Source organism: Saccoglossus kowalevskii, chromosome 4 (genome assembly GCF_978046115.1).
Source record: "Saccoglossus kowalevskii chromosome 4, keSacKowa6.1, whole genome shotgun sequence".
NCBI classification, from domain to species: Eukaryota; Metazoa; Hemichordata; class Enteropneusta; family Harrimaniidae; genus Saccoglossus; species Saccoglossus kowalevskii.
Genome location: NC_140644.1, coordinates 29,382,913 through 29,395,640, shown reverse-complemented (window position 1 = coordinate 29,395,640; position 12,728 = coordinate 29,382,913). Strand labels below are relative to the sequence as shown.

The window sequence follows — 12,728 nt, the reverse complement described above, 5'->3', positions numbered from 1 at the left end:
GTTGAAGAACTACAACGAGTTTCAGTTTTATCTTCTAAAACTGTTAAATTAATTATACTAAGGCTTTGCTGATGTCTGGTACAACCATGGGATTGTAAGTATGTTTCCATATTTCCACAATAATTCAAACACATTTTTTACATTGATTTCAGAAATTTGCACGCGTCGATATCAAAGTATAACAACACTGAGTCTAGAATGTTTTATATTTTAATTAAGCTATTCCTTTCATTTCTGCACATTTGCTATAAACATAAAACACAGTAGACAGTGGTAGCTGTCGAGTAAAATGAATTGTTTAAAGTAATTACTCTCGTTCCATTAAAGACGAGATCCTCTTTCTATTAATCTGACCAATGCATAAAGATACTCAATGTGTGCCATGCTATTTCCATGTTTAAAAAGTATTAAATAAAAAATTACAATTAACAGTGATCATTTTGGTAACAACATTTACATACATCATGCGAATAACCGCATTCCTTTTCTGAAATGAGCAGTGTACAAATATATCATCAGTAAAACACAGTGCGTACTACTCTTTAGATCAGTAATTCTATTTAGGAAGTTATGTACAATTCTTGTAAGTATTGTTTTCTCATTTTGGGATATATTAAAGACCAAAAAATACACTTATCTCTGATTGCACACGCGACGTACATACTCTATTTGCTCTACGAACTTGCATGTGTCAATAACAATTTGTTAGAATATACTAGAAATCTACACAACCCAGCTCGAAGGATTATATAGTCAATACAAAGGAAATGTGTATCAATACATAACGAATAATAACGAATATATGAACTGTGTAGTGAACATTAGTGTATGGATTTGACAAGCAACATGTCTTCATGTATATATGTCGAGTAAATTAATATCTAGGCTTCAGGATAGCCCGAGGTTTGGATAGTCTTTGCTTCTGATTCTACTAACGTTACATGGGTATATTCAATACTCACTCATTCCAGTCTCTAATCTCTAGGATAATGCACGTCGAAGAATATTGCCTCCAGGACGACTAGCAATTGTGTTCAATATATTATTCTTCGCGCAACTTGATTAAATTTGTTTTCTGAATATTTATCATATTTATGTCAATTCTATTTCAGTATTGTACACATTCCAGTACAAGCAAACAAAATAAGTTTAGATTAAGTCAAATACATAAAAAGCAGAAAATTTATTTCTTAACCCTCAAGCCTTGTTTCGGTGTTGTAAATACAAAGTTTCAATAATATATATCGGCGCACACTTCTAACAAACATTTATATTGTTAACAATAAGATAAAGTCATACGTATTTTCTTCATATTATGTTGCTGCGATCGTTTGACTCTGTTGTGTTGTAATCGCTAGGGCGATTGACCTACAATATATTATTATTACAAATGTTGTCACTCTCGTCATTTGACAAACGCCTAAATTGTTCAACTCAATCAATCATATCTCAATCAACTGAACGAGCACGTATTCAATCGTTAAATACAATCTATGCATCAATGTCGATATTAGTACCTTCTGTATTATTCCGTTTAAAATTGTAGAAACGTCATTCCATGCCAGCTTACAAAATAGCTTCAGTTATATGTGCTACGGAGGATAGAAACAGTAAACAAAACCGACTTGAGTGAATGACATTTCCGGACGAAAACAAGATGACTTTGAAAGAATTAGAAATCCTTCAAAAAATACAATGAAACGCCTCCAACATATTGAGATATTGACGAATGTATTAATAGTGAGTCATAATATCAAAAGTTCAATCAATTTGCACGGACCAATCAGACAATTAAGTTACAGTTTGGAGAAAGTAATTGTTGGACCCGATAATGTAATATTTACCGATAATATATCATTAACCGATAACCGATTTAATCGATATTGTAATAAAAACCGATAATGTAACAATTCGAAACCAATAAGTATTGTAACAAAAAAAGCAACTGATAATGTAACACAACATAACCAATAATGTAATATATTTTTTGAACAACCGATAATGTAATAACATATTTGCAAGTTACTAGCATTTACTGTTTAGAGACTGTCGGTCCAACAAATCTGATTCTTTTGTCATTCTTTCCGCGAAGCAGGAAGTGATTTAGTCGACGACCAGGAAATTCCTATTTTAAACAAGTCAATATTAGCGTTCGCGCACAGCTATTTAGCACGGGCTTAGGGGGGGGGGGCAGATACCTTAGCCCGTGTTAAGAAAACGTGAGTGAACGCCCAGCAGTCCAGATTAAATCTGATCCGTTTTAAGATCTGCTCCAGATACGCTAAGCACCCAAAACGCCATTGCATTCTATGTTCATTTGGATGTTTTACTATTACATTAAAAACTATCCATTTCGGTATGCCATTCCCAGCATGATAATCAACGTGAGCACATCAAGAGATGAACCGACATGAGACTCCGTGCTACTGAATTTGCTTTGGTATTGTTTTATCACCGTTGAACCTCGTTACTGTACTGAGTAATAATAGTTAAAATGACTGAAGATTTGTTATATTCTTAACAAGTTTGGGAATTCCTTAGCTCGTTTTTACCCCTGATTCCTCTCGTAATTGGGTCTATCCGATATACAGACATATAAGATTAGTTTAAATCTTAGCCTGTACTACGTGTAGCGTGGATATTATTACTGCATTTTCAGAGTGGACGGACGTTTTAGCCCGGGATGTTTCGGCCAAGGCGAACGTTTCGGCCCGTGTCTCTCTTCTGTAAAATAAACGAGCTTCAGTACTTGAAATTAGTGGCGGCGGCACATGAGGAGGGGGGTGTCCGAGAAATGTTTAGGGGCGTTGCCTCTCCAAATTCAAGCCGAAACCCTTTGTGACAACAAAATGCAGGAAATAGCGTTTCAGAGGGTCTAGATTTCAAAATCTTTAAGGGGAAGCATGCCCCTAGTTAGGTCGCGCAAAGTTGGTGAGCAGACCCCCCCCCCATATTGAAAATTTCGTGCCCTCCGCCTCTGTACAAGTAAAGTTGCCAACATTATTGAAGCCATACTGAAATATCTCCCAATCAGATCAAGCAGACAGAGATGACAACCTTTTTTATCACTGTTATTGTTATTTATTTTATTTATTTATTTACACAGTTTAACGGGAAAACCCACTAACAGAACCGGATATCAATATTACATTTTAATGAAATGTCATTAAATAATGTCATACACCTCAGAAGTGACGAATGCTTCCTCCAGTTGACTGATTCACAGTCAGGTTTAACAAATGGTTTGCGTCTCAAACACATATTTGGAACATAAAAGTCAATATTGGCAAGAATAGCAGGGCAGTCATAAGAAGAATTAACAATTCAATTATAAAAAGAGAAGATCAAGAATATTAGATAAAATAGGAATGTTAAAAGGTTTGCAATAAATAGGATAACATGAAATACTACAATGCACACGTAACTTTCTACATAAATATTAAACAAATTTAAATTTCACATTTTCAATTTTGTAAAAAAGCATTTTTTAATGAGGGAACCACACCATAGAGCCATATTTAAGAATAGATCTGACATAAACAAGATACAAAGAAATAATTGCAGAAATATCTTTAAAGCTATAACAATAACGTTTAATAAAACCCAGAGATTTGTTAAGGCCTTGGAAACAATAGAATTGATATGATGATTGTATGACAGGTTAGATGTTAAATGAATACCCAAGTATTTATTGAGGGAAACTTTCTGCAAGGGTATAACTTTGATTTATGAATATTTATAGCTTGAAATAGATTTTTTCTTAAGGTTGAATGTAATAAATTTACACTTCTCTAAATTGAGTGATAAGGTCGCACCACTCTACACACTTATTAAAATCAGTTTGCAAAGTGTGACTGTCAGTTGGAGATGTGATAGATCTATAAAGCTTGGTATCGTCAGCGTAAAGACTAAGATTGGCAGAGATATCAAGGTGGGTGATGTCATTAATATACATAACAAATAACAAAGGCCCCAGGAGTGACCCTTGTGGTACACCAGACAATGCAGGGAACCATTTAGAGACGTGACCACCCAAAACTACTCTCTGCTGCTTATTATGCTTATTACTTAGATAAGATGATAACCAATGATGTAAACTACCACAAATACCAAGTTTAAAGGCTTTGTAGAGTAGCAGTGGATGGCACACAGTGTCGAAAGTCTTACTGAAATCAGTATATATGGAATCCACCTGTTGTTTGTTAATAGCAGCAGATAAAAAGTCAGTGTATTCAACCAGATTAGTGGAGGTTGGTCTGTTAATATACGAAATGAACTTAAGATGACATATTTATTTCATTGTAAAATTTACGCCTATTGTTATATGTGCGGATATCAAATATTTCATAACAATAAGTGTTGGTGGTATAAGTTTTTTCACAGAAATTATTGAACTGACTAAGGTAAATCTTGTTGGCAAAATTACGTGAATACACGTTACTCGTGAGTTTGTGAAACATGGGAATAACAAAAATATTATCGGGTCGATATGCAGAAAACAATCCATGGAAAAAATGAAACTATGCAATTTAACGGGGTTTGGGATCTCACTAACGCGTTAAGTTATTATCCAATCGCAGCTGTGAATTCACATAGCAGACGATGAACTGAACTTTGGCTTTAGATGTGTCGATTTCTAACCATGTTTTACAATAGAAACCCACGAATCGATGATTTGTCTCAATTTATTTTCTTTACAATTGCAATTGTGTTTATTTTCGTAGTATTGTAATTTAAATAAATAAAAAACGTAATTTTGTAGACATGGGCAAGGTGTAAATAAATAATTAGTAATTTTATTCTTCAGTAATTGTCACAAAGATCTTATTTTATATGAATGAATAAAACATTTTTCAAATTGTATGTCGTAATTCATACAGTCAGGTCTATTGCGAAAAATCTTCGGTGTTCTAAATCTTCCAGGCGAGGTACATTTATTTGCCAATAACTCGGATGTCAGAAGTACAGTGTATTTGAATTCAATTTGCCGAGATGATCAGTTCAGAAATGTTTGTTCACTCTCTTGTATTTCGACAATTATATGCCTTTCCAGGACTAGTTTAAATTGCAGTCTGTAAGTTTGAAATTGATTTTTAAAAATCGACAGACGCACCAGACGCAGTTTATGTTTTTATTGGTTATGTATGTATAAATGCTGAACACATCAACATTACATTTTGTAATCGTATCAGTTGATCATACTTATAATTATATTTTATATTGAATAAAATACCCCATGCTTGCAACGTACACAACGAGTTATTATTATATGAATGTAAATACGCCGTACTTGTAAGATGTGAGTTATTGGTAAATAAATATAAATATAGTAGTATATAAAGTATATTGCATAATCGTATTGAAAAACGCGAACAATTTCAATGGATTCAAGTTTGCAGCTACACATACCATTACATTATCGGTTGGAAAACAATCTATTACACTATCAGTTATTTTGTGTTACATTATCGGTTGTCCTTTTTGTTACATTATTGTTTTGTTTTTTTTTGCAATATCGGTTAATTCGTGTTTCATTATCGGTTAATGATATATTATCAGGAATTTATTACATTATCGGGTCCAACAGCAACTATGTTTACCTTGTTTTATTAAACTGAACTACAGTGATATATGGAATAAATGTTTACATAACATAAATTATAATTATGTTAGGTCATGCATCCCGAAGCATACCGATATCGATGTTTTTCACTCAAAGTGCGCTACCGGAAAATGTTACATAACTAAATCTGAAGACACGCATGGAATAGTTTCTCTATCTTCATCATGAAAAATTTCGTTTGAATGTCCAGTTCTAAAATCAAGCTCTACCATGTCGACCTGAATTGCCTCATCTTCTTTCTTTACACTTAGTGGATCGATTGCCCAATCAAGGACGTCAACCTTGAGGGTAGCCAGGAGAACAACGCCACCAATGCAGTATATTATACCAGCTATCCAAAAAACAATTCTCCATTGTTCTATAGTATTCTGTCGAAAAAGAAAACACACAGTGAGTAGTTCACATTGGTTTATCCATGGAAGGTACTAACGGAAGGAGTCACGACGCCTCTCAGGTGGCCATTTAAACCTCTTATTTGGCTTATTTCCTTTTGTGTCAAGTTAATCCTGATAAGGACATTGTCTAGCGCATCTTTGATGTCTATGATAGTTTGCAATTGCTTACACAAGTAACGAGTTAGTGGAATATGATATAACCTTGCTGATTTTTAACATGACCATAAAATATATGCGCATCATGAAACTACGGCCATCACACACGCGCACTCGGTTTGTTTAGGTGTGAAAGGTGTGAAAATTCACAGATTTTTCATGTTTTCATTATTAGCAATTGTAACAAGAACATAATTAAAAACTCATAAAAAATATTATCACAGAGAAAGTGTCTAGGCATGTCGTACTTTCGATACTGTCTTTTCTGGTGGTGTTCGCCGATGCTCGGTGCATGACAATTTCAAACAGTTTTGGCCGTCAAACCCACGCACTGACAATTGTACCATTGATTAATGCAATCGTTATTGTCACAGGCAATCATTGATTACGTCTCATCACCATTACAAATATAAAAAGATTCACAATAGTTCATCAGTTCCTCTTCAATCGATGGTATATCTGACAATTTTTCATTAAAATTCGTCTAAATCTTCAACATTACAACTGGACGTCATTTTCAATCTTGTGCATGCGCAATTCGTATATTACTACCGAACATGCTCCGAATATTACCGAATGCTCGAGATTAGCGCAACCCATTGTAAGAAGGTGCCAAGAGCTAACAAACATTGACAAAGGATCATAGGGTAAAGGTAAAACAATATCGTCGTGGCTCCTTCCGTTAGTACCTTCCATGGTTTATCTGATAACCCTGTATCTCAGTAATCCATCAATTACATAATGAGACGGTGCCGTGGGAATTCGACGTAAGTACGGGCCAACCACATTAACAAATATGAACTACGGCCATACTAATAGAATTATGACTTGAGTAAGTTTTCAAATTCTGTTTGGTTTCCGTAATTACTCGAAGGTAAATATATCGCTTAGAACGTATATAATGTGATAGATAAATTCAAAAAATGTACCTGATCGTCTGTCAGAATGCCCACCACCAGGGGAGCTAGGAATCCGGCAATTGTACTTGCCGTGTTGGTTATTCCGAACAATATACCTCCATATTTTGGGGCAATCTCCACGTGGTTTACTTTGAATCCAGGGGTGCTGCAACCACTGAATCCGGAGGATATAGCGATTAACATGACTGAAAGTATTCGGTTACACCCAATGTAGCCCGACGCAACCAGAAAAATAGCTGGCAAGAACATACCTAAAATATTCCAGATACGTGCGTTGAAACGAAACACATAAAATCATGCTATACGAGTGGTAAAACAACGGCCAAATGCCAATCAGATCAATGACCACCAATAGGAATTCACTGATGTTTCAACATTAGAATTTTTTAACAATTGAATTAGGAACTACCCATTACAGTAAAAAATCAAAGCTTTTCTTTGAAACTACATATAGCATTCGTAAGAACTATTGGTCCATAATGTGCATAAAGTGACATAAAACATAAATATAATCCCGTATAGCGTCTTACGGCTCTATTAGCACAGATCCCATATTAACAATGTACACAATCACTTTCAGTAAGTAGTAAAAACGCAGTTTACCCATTGATACTAGCAATCTACGAACTAATATAGTAGACATGATACGTCGTTGTCTGGCAACATCAGCTAACCATCCGTAAAACATCATAAATATCCACAACGTAAGGGAAGTCAGAGATGATATAAAACCGTTCTGTAATGTGAGAAGAATAAGAGAGTATTGAAATGAAGTACTACGTATAGTTGTTCACATAACACATACAATAAACAGTCATTAAGGAGTCTAGCGTGTGATTATAAGTTAGTAGAAGTAAAACATTTTAACTGTTGACAGCCGACTATATTGTCAAGCTTTCTGCAAATCCGTCTTTGTATTTTGTCAGTAAATAATTATGCATTTATGTAAACGTATGTAGCTCACCGCCGCCAAGCCAAAGCCGAGAACTTGATCCAGATAAATGGGCAGGCTAGTCAGTAATGTGTAATGACCCCAATTCTGACAAAAATGTCCAATTGTCAGTCCCCATACTTGTAACGAAGAGAACACAGACGTCCACGGAACATGCCATCCCTGTGAAAGAATTAATACAGCATTCTTGTACATTCTTTGTATGAAAACACCTAACCATCGCATGAACTAAAATTTTCTTACCGTTTTGCGTAAAAACTTATGGTATCGTACATTATTCCATCAATGCTGTGGGCGTCTGAGTGTCTGCTAGACCGTGTCTGTGAAAACCCTGAGGTGATTTACTCGCATACACCCACTTCCTTCACTCATGTTTTATTGTCATTATTTAATAACGTATTCGAAATGTAATGCATACATTATAAACTGTTATATATACATATGTATATAGTTTTACCTTGTCCACTACGTTTTCACCGATAGACTCAAGTAGATATCTTCTTTCGTTTTCCGATATACGAGGGTGGTCATCAGGTGCATCAAATACTAACCAGTACCAGAATGCAAGCCATACCAAAGTCAATAATCCTGTAACATTTGAAATTCGCGTTTACAAACTTTAAAATCGTTCACGTGGTTTCATTTTAATGTATTTTACTTATCATCGGAAATAGCGGATTTAATAGGACCTAATGCAGAATACTTTGTGACCAGTGAACATGACTCATTCACAAATTGCATATATTTCGGCTATTGTTTGTCATAACCAATTTTTTCTCGTAGAATATTAACATAATGTTGTCATCCACTGTTGACGCAACAATACATTGTCAATTATAGTATTATTTACATTATCAGCATATACATATATATATATATATATATATATATATATATATATATATATATATATATTGTATATATTATGATGGCTTCTTATATACAATTGGTGGGCAACATTTCTCGTGCTGAAATACATTTACAAATACAATTATTGTATATTTACCAAATACATAAAAACATGACTCCCATCCGACGTTCACACTCAGTAGTCCAGACAGAGAAAATGCTATGATACTTCCAAGATTGGTGCCTAGGAAAAGGTTATTGGTTATTTGATTTAAATTAATGTGAATCAACTTAAAAACTACAGGTTTACATTTTATGAACTTGACCTTAATCATTCACATATTAATACTTATAGTGAAGCAATCAATACAGTAAAGTGTATGCTTCATAACCGACGGCTCTAATGATAAATAAAACAGACAAAGATATTCGATATGCGTCGTTTTCTTTGAACCAGCGATGTTGAATATGCATGACACAACCGTCTTCGTGTTAAATTTCTATATTTGTTCACGATTATCATCTCTTTTGATTATCATCAAAAATAGTATCGTTTTATGATCCCGGGAATTTCATTTTGGACACCCGAATTTGTATGGCATAGCCGAAGGAAAGGGTACATGGAATGTTTTGAACATACAGGTGAATCTGACATTTTACCTGAACTTGAATATGAAATAAGTTTACTCCTTTCCAGTGGTGGAGCCCATTTTCCCCACATTCCATGATGAGACGGGAACACTACTCCCTGTCAAGAATAAAAATATGAGACAAATATATGTGCAAACAGCAATGATCGGATTAAGTGAACCCACATTGCTATGAATAAGACAGTGGTTGCTAAGGACATACACATCAACAAACAATGAGTGAGTACTCTACACATGAACTATATTTGCCAAGAATATATGGTTATATATCATTTTGAACTGGTTAATATTGGTATCAAAATCATAATTTTAACTATTGGCGAGTAATGTTTATGTCGACCAAAATAGCTGGTTTCGTGTAGTTAGAGCGTTAGCATAGAGACATGTTGTTTTTATCCCATCAACCCCTTCGAAATAATTCTGGGCCAGTTTGGAATATCTGGAAATTTTATGAATAATGCATGTAACTCAATGACAGCATTGCGTTCTCTCTAAATAGAAACCTGTCGGAAAATAAACATATAATAAAATGAACATATTATTAGCAATGCAAACTTCATATATAAACAAAATCTATATAGTATATATCTATGTAGTAAAGCAATATATTTTCGCCAAAAATACAAAAAATAATTGTTCAAAGTGGAGAATTAGTGAGATCGTCACTAAATTAGCAAATCAGACAGGGGTTCACCAAAGGCACGACATGACAACTATGAAAGCAAGGTATTTTCCACAAAATAGTGATTTAAAAACTACATTTTAGGCATATTTATGACTCGAAAATTTACAATATATTCAATTACACTACATATCATTTTACTATGATCAAATTCGCCAATAGTGGATAGTGAAAGCAAAAGCAATAAGCTTATGGGCGATTACGATGCTATCGCTTAGCCTAATGAATATCTAAGGACAAAACATCGGATAACTATTTATTAGTCACTATAAAATGTATTTCAAACTCATTTGTAATAAATTGTTGTAAATCAATGAATACATGCCTGAAAAAAGCCCAATAGAAACCTCATAGCAAAACATGCCCAGAACCCCCACCATGCCGAGGCCGGGGTAAGCATCGTGACGACGGAGGCGAGTAAGAAACTTGTTCCATAAACTTTATAGCCTCCGAATTTTCTTTCCATCCATCCACCGAGTATTCCAGTCCAAACGTAGCCATAAAAGTATGCACCTAGTAGAATGCCTTGTTCATAGCTGCTCCAATAAAAATCACCGTACTGTTAACGGCAAAACGAAAAACATATGTGAACAGTCGTTGAAAACAGGTTCTCTATAACAAGCGTCCTCTAGCGACGAATCTCAGTCAATTTAATTACAATGTAACTATCAAAAATAAGAGGGGTTATATAACTAACTAATTGCGCCAGTACTTGATTTCAATGGATTTAGTTTTTGCTATGTTCCACTACAAATCTGAGGTTTGATTATTATGGCATCTCATTTAAACAAAATACAAGTCTGTCATTTTTGTCTCGGTACAATAATGTAGTTCATGGACTTTGTAGTATGTGTACCTCGACCCACTATGTTTATTTAGTTACTTGGCGATCACGTGTGGGGAGTTTTGTTGACGACTCACCTCTGTATTCTCGACATCGGAGGCGTTCAACCCACACTCATCTAGAGATGACGGCGGTTCATCTCCGGTATTGTTTACCATGGCAATAATAGCTACGCTGAGGTTGATGCGCAATGTATGTAAATTGACCATACCAAAAAATAGCCAGAAGCAAAGAGCATGTCTAGCATATATAAGACTGGTAAACTGAAATACGAATCGTGGACAGGTGTCAATCCGTAATAATGTTACAAATATTTGTTTTCACAAATATATATATATTGAGGTACTAGAGGGCTAGAAACTAGTGATCAAATGAATACTGATTGTATCGAATAAACTATATCATTATGCATTTAAAGACTACACTAACATATATGAATCATGGTAACTTTCATTGTAAAATATAAACTATCTAATCACCATCTCAACGTTAACAGTAAGACGAAAACGCGTATTTGCATACCCAGTATACTAAAATATACAGCATATTTACTATGTTATAAAACACAAAATTCTACTACATCCGCACATATAAAACTGAGATTACCACAATGAATCCCACTCTAGACATGCACAAAACACATGATCAACAAGTATACATTTAAATGTAATCACTTACCCAGTTATTCTCAAAACGCCGAGGTTTCATTATACTGTCCAATATTCAACTCTCAAAACAAAACAGTCGGTTTATATTGAAAAAAATGTCTAGGTTTGCACTGCAGCATTTATCGTATCGTATCGATAAACGGGATATTATTATTTGTGCGTGTATACGGCTGTGGCCAACACGGTCCAAAGTATGGCCTGGCTCGCTGGAGACCCAAGCTGGAATAGCGCTCGCGATTGGGGGTTCTTGTTTAGACAATCGGGCCATGTCGCAGCTCATTTCAACCGGTGTTCCGCCAAGGGGTTTATTAGAGGGGAACTCTGCTCGATCTGTTTGGCTCCAATAAAATGTTGTGTGAACGAGGTACGCAAAGCAAATATTTATTGCAGATAGTAACATTAAACAAACTCATAAAATCCATACTGAGCAGAACGGTAGGTGTGTCTATGTGCTGAATTAACAAAAAGGTCAAATGTTATTTTATGTCAATCTTTAAATCAATGCCTGATATTCAACTGATATGATAACATAAAGCTCGTGCAAAATGTGTATAACTCCCTGTATACAGTTATGCAAAATATTTAATTTGCATAAAATGACACAAATAGCTATTTATATTGCAATGGTTGAATTGCATATTATTCAATATCCCCAGAAATGGTAAAATTATCAATTTTGACAAAATAGGTCTTTATTCACAGGAAAATAGTTTTTATAAGTGTGTTATTGAGACACTGTTGAAACCATTTGGCATAGAATGATATTCGATTAATTTAACTATAACTATATAAGTTAAATCTAAGACTCGCGCCTCACTCCTTAATTGTATGTAATTAGTTATCGAGAACATTTATAATCTGGACGTTTGGAGCCGGGAACAACCACTGGTCGTCGACGCTTTACACAATTCAAACCTCTTTAGGCGTGTCCACGCTATGCAGACATACAGTGTAAAAGCCAGAAACACTTGTTAAATTTGGTGACCAGT

General features: G+C 34.7%; 1 protein-coding gene across 1 annotated transcript; it reads right to left on the bottom strand.

Annotated features, from left to right (window-relative positions):
• Positions 1-5,597: 5,597 nt before the first annotated feature.
• On the bottom strand, positions 5,598-11,229 carry LOC102803026 (sialin-like). The gene is made up of 8 exons (XM_078013124.1): positions 11,149-11,229; positions 10,553-10,786; positions 9,556-9,643; positions 8,504-8,634; positions 8,059-8,208; positions 7,698-7,830; positions 7,104-7,345; positions 5,598-5,991 (listed from the first exon to the last, which is right to left on the bottom strand). Exons 1-8 carry the CDS (start codon positions 11,227-11,229, stop codon positions 5,737-5,739), a joined length of 1,314 nt encoding a protein of 437 aa, XP_077869250.1. The 3' UTR covers positions 5,598-5,736.
• Positions 11,230-12,728: the final 1,499 nt, after the last annotated feature.

What these genes read in the sequence shown, in the direction of transcription:
- LOC102803026 (XM_078013124.1), bottom strand. Translation starts at nt 11,229, where the DNA reads ATGGTAAACAATACCGGAGATGAACCGCCGTCATCTCTAGATGAGTGT. An exon ending in GTGAAAACGTAGTGGACAAG is followed by an intron (nt 8,209 to 8,503) that starts GTAAAACTATAT and finishes ATTCTTTCACAG; the next exon opens with GGATGGCATGTTCCGTGGAC. An exon ending in GCATTCTGACAGACGATCAG is followed by an intron (nt 5,992 to 7,103) that starts GTACATTTTTTG and finishes CTTTTTCGACAG; the next exon opens with AATACTATAGAACAATGGAG.